We start from the raw sequence: 24,481 nt of genomic DNA on the forward strand, positions 1-24,481 counted from the left end.
CCCCCCCACCCCCCCCCCCCCCCCCCCCCCCCCCCCCCCCCCCCCCCCCCCCCCCCCCCCCCCCCCCCCCCCCCCCCCCCCCCCCCCCCCCCCCCCCCCCCCCCCCCCCCCCCCCCCCCCAAAACCCCCCCCCCCCCCCCCCCCCCCCCCCCCCCCCCCCCCCCCCCCCCCCCCCCCCCCCCCCCCCCCCCCCCCCCCCCCCCCCCCCCCCCCCCCCCCCCCCCCCCCCCACTCACCCCCCCCCCCCCCCCCCCCCCCCCCCCCCCCCCCCCCCCCCCCCCCCCCCCCCCCCCCCCCCCCCCCCCCCCCCCCCCCCCCCCCCCCCCCCCCCCCCCCCCCCCCCCCCCCCCCCCCCCCCCCCCCCCCCCCCCCCCCCCCCCCCCCCCCCCCCCCCCCCCCCCCCCCCCCCCCCCCCACCCCCCCCCCCCCCCCCCCCCCCCCCCCCCCCCCCCCCCCCCCCCCCCCCCCCCCCCCCCCCCCCCCCCCCCCCCCCCCCCCCCCCCCCCCCCCCCCCCCCCCCCCCCCCCCCCCCCCCCCCCCCCCCCCCCCCCCCCCCCCCGTGCAGTGCCGCTCAGTGTTGGGAGCCACTGAGTTGGAGTTGACTTAAAACATTCTACTATTATTCTCATTGATTCTCTTAATCGGATGTCAATGCGGTTTACATGTGGGCTCCTCATCCAAACAGGAGCACCGTATTCTCCCAAAGCAGACGTTCTCAGTACCTATGTTGAGGCTCCCCGGGTGGTACTTGCGAGTTTTCTCACCAGACTGTTTCTTTTTGTGATTTTAATTGCAGTTGCCTCAATGTGGTTACAATAATTTAGTTGTCTGTCCAATGTAATGTCAATGTATTTAGTGTTGGGGCATGGGGTAGTATGGAGTTACCGGCTGTGATCTTCAATTCTTTTGTTGCCTCTCGGTTATTCAAGTGGAAGTTCTTGGATACTGATTTGGGGTATTCATTTTAGGTACCACCAATCAAAGTATTGTTTCAGGCGGGTGGTGTCTTTGCTTAGAACTTCTTCAATCTCTTTCAGTTTTTCGATTGATAGGCTAAGGCCCAGTCATCAGCGTATCTAAATTTGAGTGCTTCGCAGTTTGCCATGTCGGAGATGTAAACATTGAAGAAGGTTGGTCCTAAAACTGATCCTTGTGGTATCCCATTTTTTTTTTCGTGTTTTGCCTTTGTTTTCTCCCAATATGACATGAAATTGCCTTGTGTCAGTCATGGTAGACAGCAGTTTTAGCGTCTTCCTACAAGGAATCATTTTTGAAAGCTTTAATATAAGTCCGCCTGTCGAAACAGTGTCGCACACTGGAGATAAGTCTAGCAGGACTGCACCAGTCTTCTTTTTGTTCTCAAAGCCTGCTTCAATGTCGTATCAGGTCAGTGCAAGGACCTGTTCACTTGTGCTTCTTTGTGGTCTAAAGCCCGCTTGTTCTGGTGGTACGCGTGGATTACATATGGGGTGATTCACTCTAGTACGATTCTTTCCAGGAGCTTGTATAAGCAACAAAGTAGAGATATTGGTCTATAACTGGATGGTTCAGTCATTGGTTTGCCTGGTTTTGATATGGCGATTACTTTGGCATGTTTCCAAATTTGTGGGTATGTGCCCTTGTTCATGATGTCTCTGGTCCAAAGTTAGTAATCATGTAGGGTATATTTCATCAAAGCAGCTTTGCCATTTGTTTTTTGTTTTTTGTTGTTTTTTTGTTTTTTTTTTGTTTTTTTGTTTTTTTTGTTTTTTTTGTTTTTTTTGTTGTTGTTTTTTTTTGTTTTGTTATTTTTTTTTTTTTTTTGCTTTTTATTTGTTTTTTGTTTTTTTGTAGCTCCTCTCATTTCATTAATCGTTATTGGGACATTTAAAACATGCTATATTATAATAATAATGATAATAATAATAATAATAATAATAATATAATAATAATAATAATAAGAAGAAGAAGAAGAAGAAGAAGAAGAAGAAGAAGAAGAAGAAGAAGAAGAAGAAGAAGATCATGATGATGATGACGACGACGATGATGATGATGGTGATGATGATGATGATGATGATGATGATGATGATGATGATGACGATGATGATGATGATGATGATGATGATGATGATGATGATGATGATGATGATGATGATGATGATGATGATGATGATGATGATGAAATAGCTATTTAACGAGTTGACAATTTTAAACTGCTCAAACTGCAATAAGTAAATCGTTTCGAACTTTCGTTTTTGTTTTCAAGGGCTATGAAATGGCTATGACTATGACTGACTTCAGCGATAAAAAACATTGGTGTCCACAGCTCTTCCAGCTCATGTGTTTTGCTGCACAACTAACAGAAACTTCTACGTTATTGACCATGGGGATCTGAATGTGTCGTGTTTCAATCTCTTAAAGCATTCATTATATAATAGGTTCGTTAATTAAAAGCACGAGTTGAGAGTGTGTTAATGTTAAGAATTTGACTTTGGATGATTGAGAGGATTGCGTCAGGCAATTACTGTCTAGTCGAGGAAAGATCGTTGTTATTAGAAATCGTGCAGTAAGAATATGCTTTCTGTTATTGGAAGTAGTTGTGTCATAATTTTCATTTTTAATTTCTGATGACTAAGACGTCGCCTGAATGTAGCCTGTGGCTGTGGGCTTGCCGGTAGGGTCAGGCTAGGTTCGCGGTGAAAGTCACCATGAACCAACCTGTTACTGTTAGGCCACGTTCATGTTCACGTCTTCATGAATGTCGTGGATAGTCGACAGGCTAGATGTACGCCATTTAAGCTTGTTTGGCTAATGGCAGCTACATTTATTTGGAAGGTATTTTTGTGGGCTGTGATCATCGTGAATTGACAGACAGTGTCTGGCAATAAAGATGGGCGATGATTATACACAGACGCCTTTTTTAAACTCCGCTCTTTTAAATATTTATCCACATTCCAGAATAACAATAATATTACTAATAATAATAAATAATAAATATAATGCTGAAAACTTCTGTAGCGCTATAACTCCGTGACACCAGACTCCAAGTGCTTAAATTACAAATTACTTTGGTTGAAACATACTCATTCACACACAACACAACAGAACCAGACACCTATCTTGCTACTCATATCATCTACTAAAATCGAAACAGATATGTTTTAACGAACATTTAAAAATAGCCAACGATTCTTTTCCACAAATGCTCTATGGTAAAGCGTTCCAAACAGAGGGTCCAAAAAGTATCTCATTCCAAAATTTTTGCATATTCGATGTACAAGTGGTTTGGTAGAATCACTGGCCAAACGTAACGGGCAGGGTTTGAATATCTTTCAATTAGTTCCGAAAGGTAAGAAGGGGCATTACTTTCAAGACAATGTTACACAAGCTTTGAATTTAATCCTTTTTACAACAGGCAACCAATGCAGGTCATGAAGCAGAGGTCTGGCAGAATCACACCTATGCTTCATGAATACTAGTCTGACATCGCCATTCTGGACAATCTGAAGACGTCTCAGATTATATTGCGAAACGCCAAACATCAGTGCATTACATTAATCCAATTTCGATAGCTCGAGGGACACAACCAGTTGTTTGGTCACATCCTCAGATATGAACCGTCTAATGGCAGCAATCTTTTTTAGTTGGAAAAAGAGAGACCTAACCAAATTATTAACCTGATACTCCATCAACAGTCCAGAGTCTAAGAATGTGCCAAGGTTTTTCACTTTGTCAACAATTTGATTGGAAGCATTCCCCGGCTTCTAATCTGATTCACTTTTCTACTTCCTGTTCCCCACATTCAGCACATCCGTCTTATCATCATTCAGTTTCAGTCTGTTCTCATTCATCCGTTTCTTAACACTTTGGATACAATTTCTTACCAATGGCTGACACTTATCGTAAATTTCACATATTGGAGACGCAGTACATCTGCGTATCATCAGCGTATTGGTGGAAAGACAGACTTAAAATTCTGATGATTTTAGACTGAGGGTCAACGTACAGAACAAGCAAAACAGGTCCAAGTACTATTTAACACACCAAATGAAAGTAAACAGTGCTCAAATCCAGCATTTTAAAAAAGTCAAATGGCATCAATACAATGTAAGTTTTTGACATTTTGAACAGAAAATGTCAAACTGACAAATCCACCTTTATTTTTTTCAACCAGCAAAAATCTTCTTAATCAGGAAATATGTTCATAGTCCACCCGCCATTGAAAATTTCTCTACCTACCTATCTGTTAACTTTATTGATCTTCTTTTGTTTGTATAATTTGTTTATTCTAACCTCTATTTTGGAGATATTGATGATAGTCGGGGGTCATGTCTAGAACCTGACGCTCCAAGCCCATAGAAAACTCAGAGGTGAAGGTACTACATGAAGGGCACATGAAAGCTGGTGACTAGATGTTTTTAATAGCTTCTCCGCCTAATCGCACACCCTGCTTAATCGACACACTAACATGAACTCCCGAGGATGTGCAATTCAGCTGCGTCGACTGTACTTGTTAAAGTCCACAGGTCCTAACACTAACATGTTTGGTATTTTGTTCTTGTTTGAAGCTGTTAAAATCATTTTTGTATATTACTTGTTACAGTCCAGGTCCTAGCAGCTTTGTATCACACGGAAGTCAACACATCATCATCCATCGTGGCTTGTGCTCTTGAGCATGTTGCTGGTCAGCTGTCTCCATGAATTACGATCCTCTGCGGTGTGCATGAAATCTGTGTTGCTTTTTAAATCACATTTGGCCATTCTGAGGTTGTTTAGATATGTCATTCTTTGTCTTCCTCTAGCTCTCTTTCCTTCGATCATCCAGATGTTACCAACTTTTTTATTCCATCTCTTCTCCACACTGTCCCAGAAACCGTAACTGCCTCTGTCTGATGGTATCGATCAACATTCTTCCCTTTCTCAACTTCTCCAACACATCCTCGTTCGTGTACCTGCCTGTCCATGATAGCCGCAACATTCTTCTATACATCCACATCTCAAATGCCTCTAACCTCCTCATGCATTCTTTGTCAAGCGTCCACGTTTCACAACCCTATAAGCGGGTGGTTGGATGGGAGCATCACCCTTGAATCATATACCTATGATGTTCGCATGGGTGTACGATCCAATAGTGATGTCGTTTCTTCTTCTCTTTACTAGCCTATCCTGCTTCTTTGGTTTTTGATTGTATTTTTTGACAGGGGATATTTTTTTTTCTGTAAATCTTCTGTCTGTTTGTTCTTGGTTATTTATAATTTAGCTTATGATATCTTTAGGTTATGATTTTGATTTACATTTGTACTATTTTTGTTAGATTGCTTGTTTTTTTGTTTCAGCGGTCTCTCATATAACCTCAATTGTGTTGGAAGAGACTAAAGCAACAAACAAACAACCATATAAAAGGGTACTTATAACATATTTTTCTACTACTTTCATTCTGGTCTATAACTTGAGGTTGTTGTTTGGCACTACTGGTCGCATTTTATGGAACACGTTTTTTGCTATTGCAATTCTTTGTTTTATATCCTCTATGTCACGTGCGTCATGGGTAATGATAGTGCCTAAATATTTAAATTTCTTTACTTGTTTGATGGTCTCTCCTTTGCTTGACAAGTGGAAGGTCGTATTGTTGTCATTCTTTGAGACCACCATGCATTCGGTTTTCTTGATATTTAATTTCAGGCCCATCTCTTCACTTTTGCACGAATGATAACTGCCATTGACAAAGCAAACTGTAATTCTGTGAACGGAGCCTGGCTGAATACACCAGACTAAATGTGTAATGGTAGCACATCTGATCGGTAAAATCGGAAGTAGTCTGAGGTTCAATCCCCAGTCGAGGTAGACTGATTTTTTGGGATGGTTTTTGTCTTGTATTTTTCTTTCTTGCTTTGTCTTTTTTTTTAATCTACTTCCTAGTCATCCGGCAGTGATTGGGTATCTGGGTCTGTCAGCACTGGAGGAAAGCATTTCGCGATAGACTGGCATCCTATCCAAAGAATAGCAGGCAATTGCTTTATCTGTTTCATACTATAGAAATCAGGATAAACTCCGTCTCCATAGGCCAAATAGTGGTGAAGGACTCCACATTTACGATCATCTCTAATTTTAAAAGAAACTTTCCGACACCAGGAAACTTGACCTAGCACCGTTTTGAGAATATGTGACCCAAAGCTTCAAATCAGTATTGTGTGAGGATAAGGCAGAAGTTATATCTATAGATACATGTGTGACACTTAGTGTTAATTTCTACACGTTATAGTAGATAATAAACACACCATTTCTGCCATCACAAGAACTAGAAATGTCTATTTCTGTTTTCATTTTCTCACTGTACGTATGTGTAAAATGAGTACCTGGCCATTCATTAACAGCATTGTGTCTGTCAGAAAAATTATTGCCTAACAGACGTCATAGCTCATTCTACATGTTAAATGTTTCTGTAATGCTGTCAAGGACAACAACTACAAACAGGAAGGAAGATACATAAAAATAAACACGGGCAGTCACTCTTCAAGAAAGGTACTTATACATGGGATATAACTCTGTCATTATTACACACAACATAGCATTTACACAGTTATTTCCCATTCATTACAGGTGACAAACCATTAAAAATTCACTTTGTAGCGACCAATATATTTCACAGCACACACGCATTATTAGATTTGCACTTAACATGCAGCCATACCACCACACAAAAAACAACAATGAAAACATGTAGTTGTAGTTACAGAACCGCCTTTCTTTTTTTTTTAGAATCATCCTTAAATAATCAGTTTCATTAAAAACTGCCTTCTGTTCCTACATCGTTTACAAATGATTATCGATTAAAAACTGCCTTCTGTTCCTACATCGTTTACAAATGATTATCGATCAGATGAAAAGCTTGTCAATTTCATATATCATATCTTTTTGCTCCAAAGTTTGTATTTATTTTGATTATGTCATAAAATGCAGACATTGTAGGGTGTGACGGCATCATGGTTGGTTACACACCTCAAGCAGAAGGCCATCTTTCCAACACACATTACGCTATTGCTGGGGCTTTGAGTGGTGCAGGAGCGAGGGCCCTTTTTCAACCTTTAGATGTTCTCAAAATCCGTTTCCAGGTATTTTTTTTGTTTTAATTTTTTTTTGTTTTTTTTTTAATTTGATGTTTTGTGTGTTTGATATTTTTGTATTTCTTTCCTTTTCATTTTCTGTAGTTTGTGGTGTTAGCGTTTATTCCAAAAATATACATTCATTTGGCAACGATTGTAAATACACTTTATTATTATTATTGTACTAATATATTATTATTATTATTATTATTATTATTATTATTATTATTATTATTATTATTATTATTATTATTATTATTATTATTATTATTGTTATTTATTTTTACAGTACAAAGCTTTCAAGAGCTTAGTATCAGCAAAAGCTGTGAGAAGCTGTGATTGTACAAACAAAAAACAAAAAAAACGAATAAAGCAGTTTCAAAAAATAACAAAACGAAACCAAACAGATGGTAAAAATTTATTTGCCATGTCTTGTCAGCAAATGATATGTGTTTTTGGCAAACAGCGTACATTGTTGGCAAATAGCATGTTTTGTTTTTTGGTGTTTTTCTTTTGGTGATTGACTGTAGAAGGCAATCTTTCCAAGTTAACATAAAAATGCAAATATTTCTTATACATTTTTATTCATTGTACATGCTTTTTTGAGAATTGTACGCATTATTCTATCATTTAAATTTAAAAAAGAAAAGAAATCATAGACTTTTTGAGTTTTATTAAATGCTTTAGTTTGTTTTATAACCTGGAAAATCATATTGGGAGTTTAATTAAGTATTGTTTGGTTGTGTCGTATCAGATTTATGAGATTCAGAAAGTCTATACTATTTACATCGTCAATAATGAGTAAGTTTTTTCATTATTACAGTCCAGTCTGGATAATCACAACACCTTGGGATCAGTGAAAATGTTGCGATTAACCGAAGTTGAGTTTCCAGTCCACTATTGCAACATTTTACACATATATCGTATACACAAACCATTTGTAAACATTGTTCTTAGTCCGCCACATACTGAGCAATATGATTGAAATAAAAACTATATGGCAGCCCTGTAGATATTTTTCAAGCAAAAGCAGCTTTGATGCAAGTCGACATCTTATTCAGATTTGATTAACTTTCACTCTTTTGTTCTCAACATTTTAAGAGCCAAAGAGATTAGCCGTGAGGAGTTACAATAAGCTCTCACCAAACTCGTTGGTCACAAAGCACAGTTGTCAATCCTAAAACAAAGGATATCTCTTTACAGCTGTCATTGTCTACCTGTTGTAAAAACTATACCCAGCCCCCTTGCCTCCTATTTAATGACCACAGATGACAGTGCAAACCCATACTGCAAAGCCCCACCCTCTTTTGTCTAAATAGAGTGGTGACACACTAATGTAGCATTAAATCCCGCTCACTCTCGATTTTTCAACCTGTCACGATTTCAACCATAATGAAATTTAATCATGATATTTTGTTTGATTGATTTCTTGAATTTACCACTTGTTGAGGGCGAAAATTTGTTTCGATTAACTGAAGTTTGTTGCAATTAACCAGTGACTCTTATATAGAATTAATTCTGTTTCTTGGGAAATGTTGCGATTAACCAAAAGTTTCGATTATCCAGAGTGAACTGTATATATATATTTATAATTTCAATACTGATATGATCTGATTGCCCAACATCGTAATTTGCATTCATTATTATTATTTTATTTTATCCATTTAGATTGTACGCATTTTTTTTCAAAATCTTACTCGTTTTGGCCCTCCTTTGTTGTACACATTTTCATGGGCTAGGGTTGGCAGAACTGAGAAGGGTTTTGATCCCGAAAAATTCTCTGCTTGGTATTTTGTTTGTTTTTGAATCTGTTATATTCATTTTTATACATGACGATTTATCTGGCGTTAATCCATAACAGGAAAATAGGCCTCTAATTTATTCAACAAGAAACACTTTCTCACTTTTTGCTCGCAGCTTCAAATAGAGCCAATCAAACCTCAAGACAACTCAAAATACCGCGGTGTCATTCAGGCAGTGAGAAGCATCGTGGCTGAGGAGGGGCTTTTGGCTTTGTGGAAAGGTCATGTCCCTGCACAGTTCCTCTCTGTTGGATTCGGAATAGCTCAGGTAACTAATAGTTCTGTTGTGTAGCACAATATCCCCAAAATGTGCTCAAAGCACTTGACAAAAGGTCCCGAGCTAATATCGAATCTTAACACGTTATGAGACTTAACACATAGAAGGCTAATAACAGTTTGTTTTTTCGATGGACAATGTTGTTACTGACCAGGTATTTATTTCACTCCTGAGTGTGATGAGAGAATGTGATCAAATAACCCCTTTCCAATACTCAACTTTGCACTGCCCAGAGGACATGATGTTGATGCAGCTGACCCTATGTACAATGGGGTCGGCAAGAACTGGGGTCAATACATTTTTATACCAGTCTTATTCAATACAAATTGTCATCAGTGATGATAGTATTTTATACCAAGTCTTCTTATTCAATACAAATTGTCATCAGTGATAATAGTATTTTATACCAAGTCTTCTTGAATTTATGTCAAAATACCCACTATTTGCTCAGAAACATTGCACACATGCAGAACCTTATTGACGAAGACGCATGCAAAATGCTAGTTCACTCACTGATTACCTCTAGACTTGACTATTGCAACTCCCTCCTCTACAGGTTGCCAAAAAGCTCGATTGCAAGACTGCAGTTACTCCAAAATAAAGCTGCTTATATTTTTACCATAACAAAAAAGTCAGATCACACCACTCCAGTCTTTGCATTGGCTTCCCGTGGAGAAGCGGATTGCTTACAAACTTGCCTGTTATTATTCAAGTGCATCCATGGTACTGCTCTCAACTTCTTGTCATCTCTTCTTTCTATCTACAACCCGAATCGCTCTCTCTGCTCATCTTCTTCCCTGGACTTGGACCGTTTGATTCCTAAGTCGAATTTTTCACGAGGTGCTTTCGCAGATTCTGCTCCCTCTGTGTGGAATGCTCTTTTGGCAGACACCAGACACCGTAATTCTCTGTTCTCCTGTAAAGCCTCTTTGAAGACAGAGTATTTCCTTTCAGTTTTCTGTGAGTGATTTTATTCATTTTATTGAATGATTTATATGATCGTATGTACATATATGTATAAGTGCTTCCAAGCAGTTTTGGTTGAAAGGGGTGCTGTAGAAATTACGCATTGTTGTTATTATTATTATTATTATTATTATTATTATTATTATTATTATTATTATTATTATTATTATTATTGTTATTATTATTATCATCTTCATGAGTGATTTATTTGGCGGGGTGTGTGTGTGGGGGGGAGGGGGGGGGGGGGGGTTCACTTGTGACATCATTTTTATATTTATATTTACTTTTATATATTTTTATATTAATTTATTAAATTCACTTTTATTTATTTTTATTTTTTTAATTTCTTTATTGTTTATTTTTTTATTTATTTAATAAAATTGATTATTTTTCAGGCAGCCTCAATAAAGAGGTGCTATGAAAGTTGAATGAAGTAGTTTTAAAAAAGATTAACAATATTTTCAAGTGTTTTACTGTATTTCTTCAATATTTCACATAACAGATTTGTTTCATTTCCCAGTTTGTTTCTTTTGAGATTTTGACGTATACTGTATGGAGAATTATGCCAGAGAGCCTGACCACGACTCACAGAGCTTTCACTCATACAATATGTGGAGGGTTAGGTGGCTGTATAGCCACTGCTTGCATTCAACCAATGGATGTTATACGGACACGATTCGTTGCCCAGGGGGAACCTAAGGTGAAAACAATTTGCCTGTACTGCACAGCTGAATTGATTATAACTTATACAGGCATTAGCAGAGATGCCACTTGTTACAAAAGTTACAAATATTTTATGTAAAATAATGAGAATATGGGAAATACAAACAATCTTTGAAAATTGCGGGTTTTTTAGCAAACCATCGTTGTCTTTGTATTAAAATGTGATTAATATACAATTTTTATACTCTTTGAAATTCCAGTCGTGTTTCCAATCGTTGCACGAGCTCGTGAAAAGAGGAAGTTCCTCCTTTTAAGAAATGCCATCTCTCTCTCTCTCTATCTCTCTCTCTCTCTCTATCTCTCTATCTCTCTCGCTCTCTCTCTCTCTCTCTCTCTCTCTCTCTCTCTCTCTCTCTCTCTCTCTCTCTCTCTCGTCACAACACACACCAACCCACCAATGTATTGGCAGTGAGAGAGTTGATATGCAGTTGAACAAACAGGTGTAGTGTCCCACTGTTCAGAGGTTAGCTATAGTATCAATGATAATTTATCACCTCAATTGCTCTAAAGGCGAGGGACAGTACATTGAGCATGAGGCTTATAAGCAATCATTCAATTTTCATCCTTTTAAATTTTAGTCACCATCAGCACTGATTTATACAGTTTTAAAACTGGCACTATGGACGATATTCAATTTTACTCAATGGGGAGCACGCTGGATTACACTTTTTTAGGGAGATATTACACATTATTTCAATCCCAAATTACACATTATTGCTTAGACATTACGCATTTATTTCTTCACAAATTACACATTTATTTCTTCTCAAACTATACATTTATTTCTTCACAAATTACACATTTATTTCTTCACAAATTACACATTTATTTTTCACAAATTACACATTTATTTCTTCACAAATTACACATTTATTTCTTCCCAAATTACATGTTATTTCTTCCCAAACTACACATTTATGATTTTAGAGGTTGGCATCTCTGAATAATTAAGTGTACGTATGCATTTGTGGCAGCCTATAGTCAGATGGAACTGCTTTCAGTTCAGATTTGAAAAAACATATTAATCGTCACATAACTGAAATGAAGATGAAGAAGGTTACAACAGCACTGGCCTTAGAAACAAAGGGATAAGTAAATGTTGATGTCGAGTGAAGTCAGGATTGTTTTTCTGACACCTGTTCAACCAGCCTTGATTCGGAATGGGTCTGTCTAATTAAGACCAAAGTATTTTGCCATACACTAGTGTCCTATCCAAAAGGTAGCAAGCAACCAAAGTACTTTGCCATACACTATTGTCCTATCCAAAAGGTAGAAAACAAGAGGTCGTCAATGCTGGGTGCCCCAATTTATTCAACACAATCCTGAAAGCCTGGGGACAGCTCTAGCCATTTGGTCTTGTGATGTGTTGTGTTGTGTAAAACTAACGTCTTATTGTAAACACGGACAGCCGTGTTGAACCTCCGGAAGCATGAGGCTACAGCGTGTACATTCAAGGAATTCATTTTATGTATTTTAATTTGTTCATATATCTGTAAGAGGGGGTATGTCCATTTTTACATCACACAATATCCACCAAAGTATGCTCAAAGCTTGTTACAAGGAGTCCCAAGTCAACAACAACACTATGTATGGAAGACGAGATATGGGATCTATTCGGACCTTTTGCAAATTTTTTGGACATAAACCAAAAAAAAACCACCATGTCTCTTCATAACGGGCTGATTTTTTTCTTTTGTTTTTCTCACTGCTTTGTCTGCCACCATTCTTCACACACCTTTTCATACCTCAATCTTACACTTGTGTGGCTATGTGGTCTAGTGGTATGACACTCACTTTTGGATCAGAAGGTCCTGGGTTTGAGCTTCACTCAGCGCTATAGTTGAGTCCTTGGAAAAGGCTCTTTACCCACATTCTCTCACCGAACTCAGGTATAAAATGAGTACCTGGCCGTTTACAGTGTTGTCTCAGTCGGAAAAAAAAAATGTAATTTTCGTAACAGGCATCATATCTCGTTCTACATGTTACATGTTGCTGTTGGTCAGGGACCCCTTGTAAAGCACTGTGAGCGTGTTTGGTGGATATTGCGCTTTATAAAATCTCGAAATTTTTTTTTTTACTTTTGTGTAATTTGTCACCAAATAAATATGAGATGAGATACATACAACGATATATTTACCTCTAGGAATCTCCCATTGCTAGATAAAGACATCAGTTTATACTTGGCCTCTAGAAATCTCCCATTGTTAGATAAAGACATCAGTTTATACTTGGCCTCTAGGATAAAGACATCAGTTTATACTTGGCCTCGAGGAATCTCCCATTGCTAGATAAAGACATCAGTTTATACTTGGCCTCTAGGATAAAGACATCAGTTTATACTTGGCCTCGAGGAATCTCCCATTGCTAGATAAAGACATCAGTTTATACTTGGCCTCTAGGATAAAGAAATCAGTTTATACTTGGCCTCTAGGATAAAGACATCAGTTTATACTTGGCCTCTAGGATAAAGACATCAGTTTATACTTGGCCTCTAGGATAAAGACATCAGTTTATACTTGGCTCCTAGGAATCCCCCATTGCTAGATAAAGACACCAGTCTATACTTGGTACATGCTGGAATATACTTGTAGACAAATGACTGTTTTTCAAGATTTTGTTTCATTTTTTAACCCCCCCCCCCCCCCCCCCCCCCCCCCCCCCAATCACAGCTATACAACAATATGACAGCTGCAGTGAAGTGTATATTGCAAAAAGACGGAATGAGAGGGTTATATCGAGGTCTATTTCCTGCGCTTGTTGTAGTCGGACCTCAAATGGGTTTGCAGTTTGGATTCTACACCACTTTTACAAGTTTTTGGCGCAAAGGAGTTCTGAATGGATCAGTGCCTGGTAGGTTCTGCTTTTGCAACAAAATCAAAAATCAACAGGAAATTTCCCTTTGTGGTCCAGTGGTATGACACTCACCTTTGGGTCGGAATGTCCTGAGCGGTGCATGGTTTAGTCCTTGGAAAAGGCTGTTAACTGACATTTTCTCACCGTACTCAGGTGTAAAATGAGTACCTAGCTATTAACAGCGTTGTCTCTGTCAGAGAAAAATGTAATATCGCCTAAAAGTGTTGCTGTTTGTAAAGCATTTTGAGCCTGTAAAATGGATATTGCTCTATATAAAAGCTCAAGGGTTTGGGGGTTTTTTTGTTTTCTTTTTTTCCCTGTATTCATCCCAAAAGGGAAATTAACTCACTCAATCCTAGAAATGTTTGCTACTTTTCAAAATTGGAAAAAATGTATTAAAAATGAGCATGAACATAGATAGTTTTATTCACTTATCATTAACATGCAAAATCTAAAAACATTAGCTTTGATACTACGCCTATAATTTGTCTCAGAAAAATGTCATGAATATGCATGGGGTAAAATATCCTGGGTAAACTATGGATATAGTCGGTGTTAGGGTTGAAGGAGGTAAGGTTCATTCCAAGAGAAGAATGGAATAATCAAGACATTAGCCACAGTGCCAGGTAGCTTAACGGGTGGTCGAATGCGGTACTTATTGGGTATAAAGCAAAGACCATACCGCTGAGCCAGTCTGCCACCATCTGAAAATAGAAATGCCTATGATATGTATGTGAGGTTGCGTGTCAGGTGTGTGCAGATATGTAATATTTACTCGTGGATTAATCCACATGAAGATAATTCCTTAGGAGGAAGTGAATTGGATTCAATAGTCTGATGACACATCCCCCAGCAACAGCGGCCATCGTGGTTACAAGAAAATCGGTACTTTTTATTCTTCATGCTGGTGAGAACTTTTCTATGCCTTGTAATCAGATTTTAAAAGTTTTTTTTTTCCTCTGGATACGCTTCTATGCTTGTCTGAGACATATTTCATACGGGCATCCGCCATTGTTCCGATAGTTTAGAGCTAGTTACTAAGTCGCCATGCGTCATTACGAGGGAAGTGACGTTACGACTGTTGAAGCGTATTAGACAATATAATAACAGTGTCGAAGGTCATTGATGAATGGTGGATAGGTTCACAGGAAGGGAGTTAGATTTTCTAATAATAATATCAAAGGTCATGGGTGCATTGTGGGACACTAATTATGACGTTAGTGGTGAAAAATGACAGAAATGGTTATTATTGTTATTCTAAATAATTTTACCCCAATTAATTGGAAGCCTGTTGGTTTTCCGTTTTGTAAAAAACCTCAGTATATTTTCAATCACCTGGTGAATGGGGAAAAGTAAGCACTTAACATATTTTTTCACTGAAAAAAAATATTTTTAAATTGAGCTTTTATATAGCGCAATATCCACTAAAGCGCATTACAAGGGGTCCCTGGCCAACAGCAACATTTAACATTTAGGACGGGACATGATGCCTGTTAGGTGATATTACATTTTTAAATGACAGAGACAACGCTGTTAACAGTCAGGTACTCATTTTACACCTGAGTACGGTGGGAGAATGTGAGTAAAGAGCCTTTTCCAAGGACTCAACTATGCTCCAAGCGAGGCTCGAACTCAGGACCATCCGATCCGAAACGAGTGTCATACAACATAGCCGCACTTTTCACTGGAGTTCAGTGTTCAGATTGGTGGGATTGCCAGATGTGTTTGCCTAAAAGTTCAGTCTCCCCCGTAATTGGTATACTAAATAATTAGACTGTGCTAAATAATGTACAAAAATGAATATACAGCTTTATAAAGTAACAAATCACCAAACACTGAATTTTTCAGGCTTAGAACCCCTCTTGGGCCAATTACAAAAACTTTAAAAACATAAATATTTCACGTTTAAGGCAGACAGGCGGCCGGAGAGTATTGTCCTTGTTTCAGGATAGGGTTTACAAGAGCTTCTTCATTTTTTGTATAGCGCAATATCTACTAACTAAACGTGCTCAAAGCAATTTAAAAGGAGTCCCAATCTAACATCAACTCCTAAACCTGTTGGACAAGACTGTGAGGTGCAATTACAAATTTATTTTCCCCCTATCAGGTGCTCGTTATACTCCTGAGTATGGAGAGACTGTGAGTATAGAGTGTTATAACAAATTGGGTCGTATGAGTTGTTTTATGACAGTGTGAGTTGTATGAATTGTTTTATGACAATGTGAGTGACATAAATTGTTTTTGTTGGCTTAGTAAATTTGATCAATGGTTAGTTTGCCTCCTAAGCTCTTTTTGTCTCCTCCTCTTTTTTTCTCCTCTCACTTTGTCTCCACCACTTGTCTCCTCCACGTGTCTCCTCTCACTTTGTCTCCACCACTTGTCTCTTCCATGTGTCTCCTCTCACTTTGTCTCCCCCACTTGTCTCCTCTCACTTTGTCTCCACCACTTGTCTCCTCTCACTTTGTCTCCACCACTTGTCTCCTCTCACTTTGTCTCCACCACTTGTCTCCTCTCACTTTGTCTCCACCACTTGTCTCCTCCACGTGTCTCCTCTCACTTTGTCTCCACCACTTGTCTCCTCTCACTTTGTCTCACCATTGTCCTCTCACTTGTCACCACTTGTTCTCATTGTCTCTCTCACTTGTCTCCACCACTTGTCTCCTCCATGTGTCCTCCTTTGTCTCACCACTTGTCTCCTTCACTTTTCTCCACCACTTGTCTCCTCTCACTTTGTCTCACACTTGTCTCTCACTTTGTCTCCACCACTTGTCTCCTCTCACTTTGTCTCCACCACTTGTCTCCTCTCACTTTGTCTCCACCACTTGTCTCCACCACTTATCTCCTCTCACTTTGTCTCCACCACTTGTCTCCTCTCACTTTGTCTCCACCACTTGTCTCCTCTCACTTTGTCTCTCCACCACTTGTCTCCACCACTTCACTTTGTCCTCTCCACTTGTCTCCTCTCACTTTGTCTCCACCACTTGTTCCTCTCACTTTGTCTCCACACTTGTCTCCTCCTGTCTCTTCACTTTGTCTCCACCACTTGTCTCCTCTCACTTTGTCTCCACCACTTGTCTCCTCTCACTTTGTCTCACCACTTGTCTCCTCATTGTCTCCTCTCACTTTGTCTCCACCACTTGTCTCCTCTCACTTTGTCTCCACCACTTGTCTCCTCCACGTGTCTCCTCTCACTTTGTCTCCACCACTTGTCTCCTCTCACTTTGTCTCCACCACTTGTCTCCTCTCACTTTGTCTCCACCACTTGTCTCCTCCATGTGTCTCCTCTCACTTTGTCTCCTCCATGTGTCTCCTCTCACTTTGTCTCCACCACTTGTCTCCTCCTTGTCTCCTCTCACTTTGTCTCCCCACTTGTCTCCTCTCACTTGTCTCCACCACTTGTCTCCTCTCACTTTGTCTCCACCACTTGTCTCCTCTCACTTTGTCTCCACCACTTGTCTCCTCCATGTGTCTCCTCTCACTTTGTCTCCCACTGTTCTCACTTGTCTCCCACTGTTCCTCACTTTGTCTCCACCACTTGTCTCCTCTCACTTTGTCTCCACCACTTGTCTCCCCATGTGTCTCCTCTACTTTGTCTCCACCACTTGTCTCCTCTCACTTTGTCTCCACCACTTGTCTCCTCTCACTTTGTCTCCACACTTGTCTCTTCTCATTTGTCTCCCCACTTCTCCCCTACTTTGTCTCACATTGTCTCTCACTTCTCACACTTGTCTCCTCCCACTTGTCTCCCTCCTGTCTACGTCCCTTTGTCTCCACCCTTGTCTCTCTCACTTTGATGCTCCTCCACCACCATTGTCTCCTTCCACTTGTCTCCACTTGTCTCCTCTCACTTTGTCTCCCCACTTTGTCTCTCCATGTCTCCCCACTTTGTCTCCACCATTGTCTCCTCTCACTTTGTCTCCACCACTTGTCTTCCTCTCCTACTTTGTCTCCACCACTTGTCTCTCATGTCTCTCCACTTTGTTCCCACTTGTCTCTCCCATTGTCTACACTTGTCTCCTCCACTTGTCTCCTCTCACACTTTGTCTCCACCACTTGTCTCCTCACTTGTCTCCTCTACACTTTGTCTCCACCACTTGTCTCCTCTCACTTGTGTCTCCATCCACTTGTCTCACCTACCACTGTGTCTCCTCTCACTTTGTCTCCACCACTTGTCTCTCCTTTGTTCCCCATGTTCCATGTTCTCCTCTCACTTTGTCTCCCACTTGTCTCACTTGTCTCCCTTCTCCTCACTTTGTCCTCCACCCACTTGTTCCTTCACTTCTCCACTTGTCTCCTCACTTTGTCTCCACCACTTGTCTCCTCTCACTTTGTCTCCACCACTTGTCTCCTCTCACTTTGTCTCCACCACTTGTCTCCTCTCACTTTGTCTCACCCACTTGTCTCCCCACTTGTCTCCTCTCACTTTGTTCTCCCACTTGTCTCCTCTCACTTTGTCCTCTCACCACTTGTCTCCTCTCACTTTCTCACTTGTCTCCTCCATGTGTCTCCTCTCACTTTGTCTCCACCACTTGTCTCCTCTCACTTTGTCTCCACCACTTGTCTCCTCTCACTTTGTCTCCACCACTTGTCTCCTCCATGTGTCTCCTCTCACTTTGTCTCCACCACTTGTCTCCTCTCACTCTCACCATTTGTCTCCACCACTTGTCTCCTCCATGTGTCTCCTCTCACTTTGTCTCCACCACTTGTCTCCTCCATGTGTCTCCTCTCACTTTGTCTCCACCACTTGTCTCCTCTCACTTTGTCTCCACCACTTGTCTCCTCCATGTGTCTCCTCTCACTTTGTCTCCACCACTTGTCTCCTCTCACTTTGTCTCCACCACTTGTCTCCTCTCACTTTGTCTCCACCACTTGTCTCCTCTCACTTTGTCTCCACCACTTGTCTCCTCCACTTGTCTCCCCACTTGTCTCCCCATGTGTCTCCTCTCACTTTGTCTCCACCACTTGTCTCCTCCATGTGTCTCCTCTCACTTTGTCTCCACCACTTGTCTCCTCCATGTGTCTCCTCTCACTTGTCTCCACCACTGTCTCCTCTCACTTTGTCTCCACCACTTGTCCTACTTGTCTCCATGTGTCTCCTCTCACTTTGTCTCCACCACTTGTCTCCTCCACTTTGTCTCCCCTTGTTCCTCTCACTTTGTCTCCACCACTTGTCTCCTCTCACTTTGTCTCCACCACTTGTCTCCTCCATGTGTCTCCTCTCACTTTGTCTCCACCACTTGTCTCCTCTCACTTTGTCTCCCCCACTTGTCTCCTCTCACTTTGTCTCCACCACTTGTTCTCCTCCACTTTGTCTCCACCACTTGTCTCCTCTCATGTTGTCTCCACACTTTGTCTCCCCCACTTGTCTCCTCTCACTTTGTCTCCACCACTTGTCTCCTCTCACTTTGTCTCCACCACTTGTCTCCTCCATGTGTCTCCTCTCACTTTGTCTCCACCACTTGTCTCCTCTCACTTTGTCTCCACCACTTGTCTCCTCCATGTGTCTCCTCTCACTTTGTCTCCACCACTTGTCTCCTCTCACTTTGTCTCCCCCACTTGTCTCCTCTCACTTTGTCTCCACCACTTGTCTCCTCTCACTTTGTCTCCACCACTTGTCTCCTCTCACTTTGTCTCCACCACTTGTCTTCTCCACGTGTTTCCTCTCACTTTGTCTCCTCCACCTGTCTTCTCTATCCCTATTATCTAATTTTAAAAGAAAGTTGCCAATTTCCCCTATATTTATGGAATTCAGAATATTATAAACCCTCAGTATATTTTCAAATCACCTGCAGAAAAAAAGTATGTTCATAATGTCTTTTTACTGGAGTTCAGCACTCAGAAAAGGGTCGGTCTATGTGTTTGCGTAAAAGTTCAGTAAGTTTTTACCTCCTGAATTGCCATCCCTGTTTAAATGTGACCTTTTATAAAGCACAATGTGCAATACATGTGCTCCAGATGTTTTACAACACGGGATCTAAGTCAATCGCATCAGTGAACAATATGCAAACTCTATGACACTTTTTTTCTCTTCAACAGAGATGTATGCCATTACTGTCCATATTTCACTGGAGAGGTTGATAAGAAATTTTTTTTTTCAATGAATTGAATAAAATGTCCTATTTCTGTTCTTAGGTTCTGCAGAAAGTTTAATCTGTGGTACAAGCGCTGGCTTTCTGTCCAAGATGATAGTTCATCCCTTTGACGTCATCAAAAAAAGGCTACAAGTCCAGGGCTTTGAGGAGGCGAGAGTCAAGTTTGGCTCTGTTGGGATTTATCGTAACTCGTGGCACTGTGTTGTGAAGTCTTTGAAAGATGAAGGTGTCCGTGGTCTCTACAAGGGATTGGCACCGAGTGTCATCAAGTCCTCTTGTGTTGCTGGCTTCAATTTTTTGGTCTATGAGCAGCTGTGTAATTTATTCATTCAGTTCCAAAAAAAAGGATAACATAGCACAAGACAGTATCCGGGGTGCCAAAGAAATTGGAAATACCAAAGTGACAAATTAGGGAGCAGGCACTGGTGTATGATAGAAATCTAAAAAGGTTTGTATGAAACAGTGCCAGACAAACCAGAAGGAAAAACTATCCCCAAAAAATTGACATGCCTCGACTAGTCAATAAGAGTTCCGAGGTTTCAGTATTATGGAGAATACTGAGAGCTGTTCCATGGATGGGGCAAAGTGAGACAAATATCAAGATATTACATCTCTCTTGGTGAAATTGATTGGGTGTTAGGTCTCAATCAAATAGTTATGGTGTAGGCAAACCCTGAATCTATAATGAGTTAGGATAATTTGCGTCCAGAAAGAATTTGATGAGCGATTGTATTTGGAGTAAAACTCACTATTAAGATTACAAAAGTAATAGTAATAAACAGAAATGAATATAACAACAGCTTCAAGAACAGAACGAAATACCAAACAAGGAATGTTTTGGGCTCAAAACCCTTCATCAGCCAACAACCAAAATAAAAACAATAAAGACATAAATACATTACTAAATTCCAGATTGACGACAGAGACTTCAACAGAGAGGACCTACAAAATTTATCTGTCGTCAATCTGGAATTTAGTAATGTATTCTTTTCTTCTTCTTTTTTTGTCATTGGCTGAAGAAGGGTTTTGAGCCTGAAACGTTCCATGTTGGGTATTTTACTCTTTTTTGAAGCTGTTACATTCATGTTTGTTTATTACTTTTTTCAGCCCACATCTTCTAGCAGCTGAGTATCACTCTAAGATTTCAATGTCTTTGTCGTTTACTCCCATGTTCTCTAATAACCATGGTTGGTGAAAAAAATGATTTCCATTAATTATTATTGTTGATATAAAAACATAATGACATAAAATTTCATATCCCTACCGGTTGTGATATTGTCTTTCATGTGTGTTGTCTGGGATTTTATTTGATGTTTTAATTAAAGTATGTGTGGCTTTATATGAATTTCTAATGAATTTGTGAAAATTGGTAATTTTTGCAATTTTTATGTCATTATCGAATATTACGCAAAGTTGATATTTAGCATTTTTCATGGAATGATGTCCAACTTTTTAATACAGCCTCCGTCTTAAAAAACAATTAGGTGATTTGTCTGTGCGGTGTAGTTTAAGTTCAGGTACTGTAAGATTGTTGTGTTTGAATTTGGTAAACTGTAAGATTGTTGTATTTGAATTTAGCATACTGAGAGATTGTTGTATTTGAATTTAGTATACTGAAAGATTGTTGTATTTGAATCTAGTATACTGTAATGTTGTTGTATTTATATTTAGTATACTGTAAGATGTTGTATTTAATTTTAGTATACTGTAAGATGTTGTATTTAAATTTAGTATACTGTAAGATGTTGTATTTGAATTTAGTACAGTGTAAGATTGTTGTATTTGAATTTAGTGTACTGCAAGATTGTTGTATTTGAATTGAGTGTTCTGTAAGATTGTTGTATTTGAATTAAGTATACTGTAAGATTTTGTATGTGAATTTAGTATACTGTAAGGGTGTGAGGCGAGCATGGAGGGGTTGGGAGTTGCAATGGAAGAGTTGTATTTTTCTTTCCGCTTTTTCAGGCTCTGAATTTCAGGGATGCCATCTTTTCGGAAATATCTGACTTTAACTGAGTTGTTTGTTTGAATGTTAGAGAGAAATATCGAATGGTTGGTTTATATTATCATGTGTTTATTTTGATGATTGTTTTGTTGTCTTTGATTGAGTTACCTATGGTGACATTGTTGATATTTTTGATTTTGACAGATTGGGGAGTTGTGTGCAGGGTTGCCAATTTTCCGTATATTTACGGAATTCAGTATGTTATAAACTCTCGGGATCTTTTCCGATCAACTGCCAAACGGAAGAAAAGTAAGTACAAAACGTCTTCTACAGGGGTTCAGTGCTCAGAAAGGGGTCTGTCGGTGTGTTTGTGTAAATTTTTGCAAGCTGAACTGGCAGCCCTGTGTATGGTAGATATCTGAAAGGTGAGTTTTCAAAAGTTTCACACAAAGCAGAGAGAGAAATAAAAGAAATAATCAGCTGGGTTATTGAATTGCAGACACATACTGTAAATCAGGAGGTCTAAAGTTCGATCCCAATTCTGTAGGCAATCTGCTTTGTCTGTCACAGTTTCACACAAACGTTTTCAGATTTCTATTATTTTTAATGGGGATCGAGGTATTGAACGATAGTATTGGCCCAGGTAAATAACGATGTGATCTCATATTATAGAGCAATGTCCTCTAATGTTTGTTTTTAAAGGATTTACGGCGCTTACAACACATTAAGGTCATATCAGCGCCAGTAAAAAGATGAAAATTGAATAGTAAAAACAGTCTAGATGTGAAATTAAAAGGACTTGAGGAAAAAGTAAGACAAACGGGAATGGTACAAATAGGGAACAGATGTAGATTCCAAGAGCACACTATCAGTGTACTTTGTGATTACCTAAATGTTACACTCTAAGAGGAATACACTCAGATGTTAAAAGATCATTTGTTAAAATAACAGTAAATAACATAGAGATGATTTACAAGGAAAAAATTCATCTCCCAAAACTCTTAACTATACATTCAACTGTTTCCCTCCCAGCCAAGGACTCCGGCCAGGGTCAGGACAAAACTAAGTAATCTCATTCCAAGACAAAGACAGAAAGCAATTGGAAAACAGATACAAGGGGACAGGAGACACATGTACCTCCCTGCCCACTATGGGAGGTCGGAAACCCCACCCAGTGACATCTAATGTGCTCAAACACTAGACATGTTGGACGAGATATATACAGTCTATTACACATTGTCTGGATGGGGTTCCTGACCTACCATAGTGTGCAGGGAGGTACTTACTGCGTCTTCTATCCCCCTATATCTGTTTTCCAACTTGCTTTCTGTCTTTGTCTTGGAATGAGATTACTTGATTTTGTCCCGGGCTCTGGCTGAGAGGGAAACAGTTAAATGTATAGTTAGTTATGGGAGATGTTTTTTTCCTTGTAAATCATCTCTGTTACGCACTGTATTATGTTTTGTTTACATATTATATATGATTTGTTAACATTTGAGTGTATTCCTATTAGTGGGGACCTGTGCTTGTGTCTAGATGAGACTTTTAAGTGATCTCAAACTGAGTATTTTGATAGTGTGTTCTTGGAATCTACATGTTTTCTATTTGAACCAATTCCCCTTTTGTCTTCCCTTTTCTTGGGTGATTTAATTGTAATTCTAGAACTTTTTACTTTCCCATTTTCTTCCTTTTTTACGGGCGCTGATATGGCCTGACCTAAATGTGTTGCAGACGTAAAACCCTTAAAAACAAAAACAAAATCGTGCTACACACATGTGTATGAATTTTTATTTTTTTTAATGGGACAGATTGAATAGAAAAGTTATTTATTCATGTGATAAATGTTTTTATTATTATTACTATTTACCATCATTTTTTCTTATATAATGCCAATGAGATTATCATCAATGATGAGTTTTGTGACCCGTGCGATGACCCATAATTACAGGCAGTGACTATGTAGATGTAGATTACTACAGTGGAACCTCCCGATAACGACATGCCACGGGACCGAGTTTTTATGTCGTTATCCGGAGGTGTTGTTATTTAGAGGTTTCCAAGATGGCGGACAAAGTGGGCGTGGTAAGGCCCGCGGGACCAGGTTTTATTAACATTGACAAAACAAACAAAACATTGTAGTGTATTCCTCTTAGAGGGTTCTTGTGCGTGTGTCTGGATGAGACTTTTAGGTGATCTGAACTGAGTACACTGATAGTGTGCTCCTGGAATCTACATCTGTTCCCTATTTAAACCATTCCCCTTTGTCTTACTTTTTCTTATGTCATTTCAATTGTAAATATAGAATGTTTTTTACTATCCAATTTTCTTCCTTTTTACTGGCGCTGATATGACATAGATGTGTCACAGGCGCTGTAAAACCCTTTAAAACAAACAAAATTCCTCCTCCTACAAAAATACTACTACTACTACTACTACTACTACTACTACTACTATTATTATATTATTATTATTATTATTACTACTACTTCTACTACTACTACGACTACGTACTACTACTACTACTACTACTACTACTACTACTACTAACTACTACTACTATCACCCCATAATATCACATTTTCCAAGATTTTGTGTTTACTTGCTTACACTTACATTTATACCTTGGTTTTTATTAATGCATATCAGCCAAGATTCGTCAAAAATAAGCTGCGTTCTCATTGGTTCAAGCAGGAATCGTTTTTATAAACTTTTGAGTACTCATACTCGGTATTTTTAGTATC

General features: G+C 39.7%; 1 protein-coding gene across 2 annotated transcripts in view; it reads left to right on the forward strand.

The window, feature by feature from the left end:
* The window catches only part of LOC144973377 (mitochondrial thiamine pyrophosphate carrier-like), a 31,195-nt gene extending 6,954 nt beyond the window's left edge, over window positions 1-24,241 (forward strand). The window contains exons 2-7 of one of the 2 annotated variants that reach the window (XM_078915722.1): window positions 2,306-2,417; window positions 6,940-7,091; window positions 9,000-9,152; window positions 10,648-10,827; window positions 13,520-13,700; window positions 19,836-24,241. In XM_078915722.1, the coding sequence (XP_078771848.1) occupies window positions 6,963-7,091; window positions 9,000-9,152; window positions 10,648-10,827; window positions 13,520-13,700; window positions 19,836-20,146 (954 nt within the window). In that variant the 5' untranslated portion in view covers window positions 2,306-2,417; window positions 6,940-6,962 and the 3' untranslated portion in view covers window positions 20,147-24,241. Of the gene's footprint in view, window positions 1-2,081; window positions 2,418-6,939; window positions 7,092-8,999; window positions 9,153-10,647; window positions 10,828-13,519; window positions 13,701-19,835 lie in introns of those variants that run through there. The other variant, XM_078915724.1, reaches the window with a different exon arrangement.
* The last annotated feature ends 240 nt before the right edge of the window (window positions 24,242-24,481 follow it).

The sequence above is a fragment of the Berghia stephanieae genome, chromosome 5, assembly GCF_034508935.2.
Source record: "Berghia stephanieae isolate SIO BIC M18660-M18661 chromosome 5, UCSD_Bste_1.3, whole genome shotgun sequence".
NCBI lineage: Eukaryota > Metazoa > Mollusca > Gastropoda > Nudibranchia > Aeolidiidae > Berghia > Berghia stephanieae.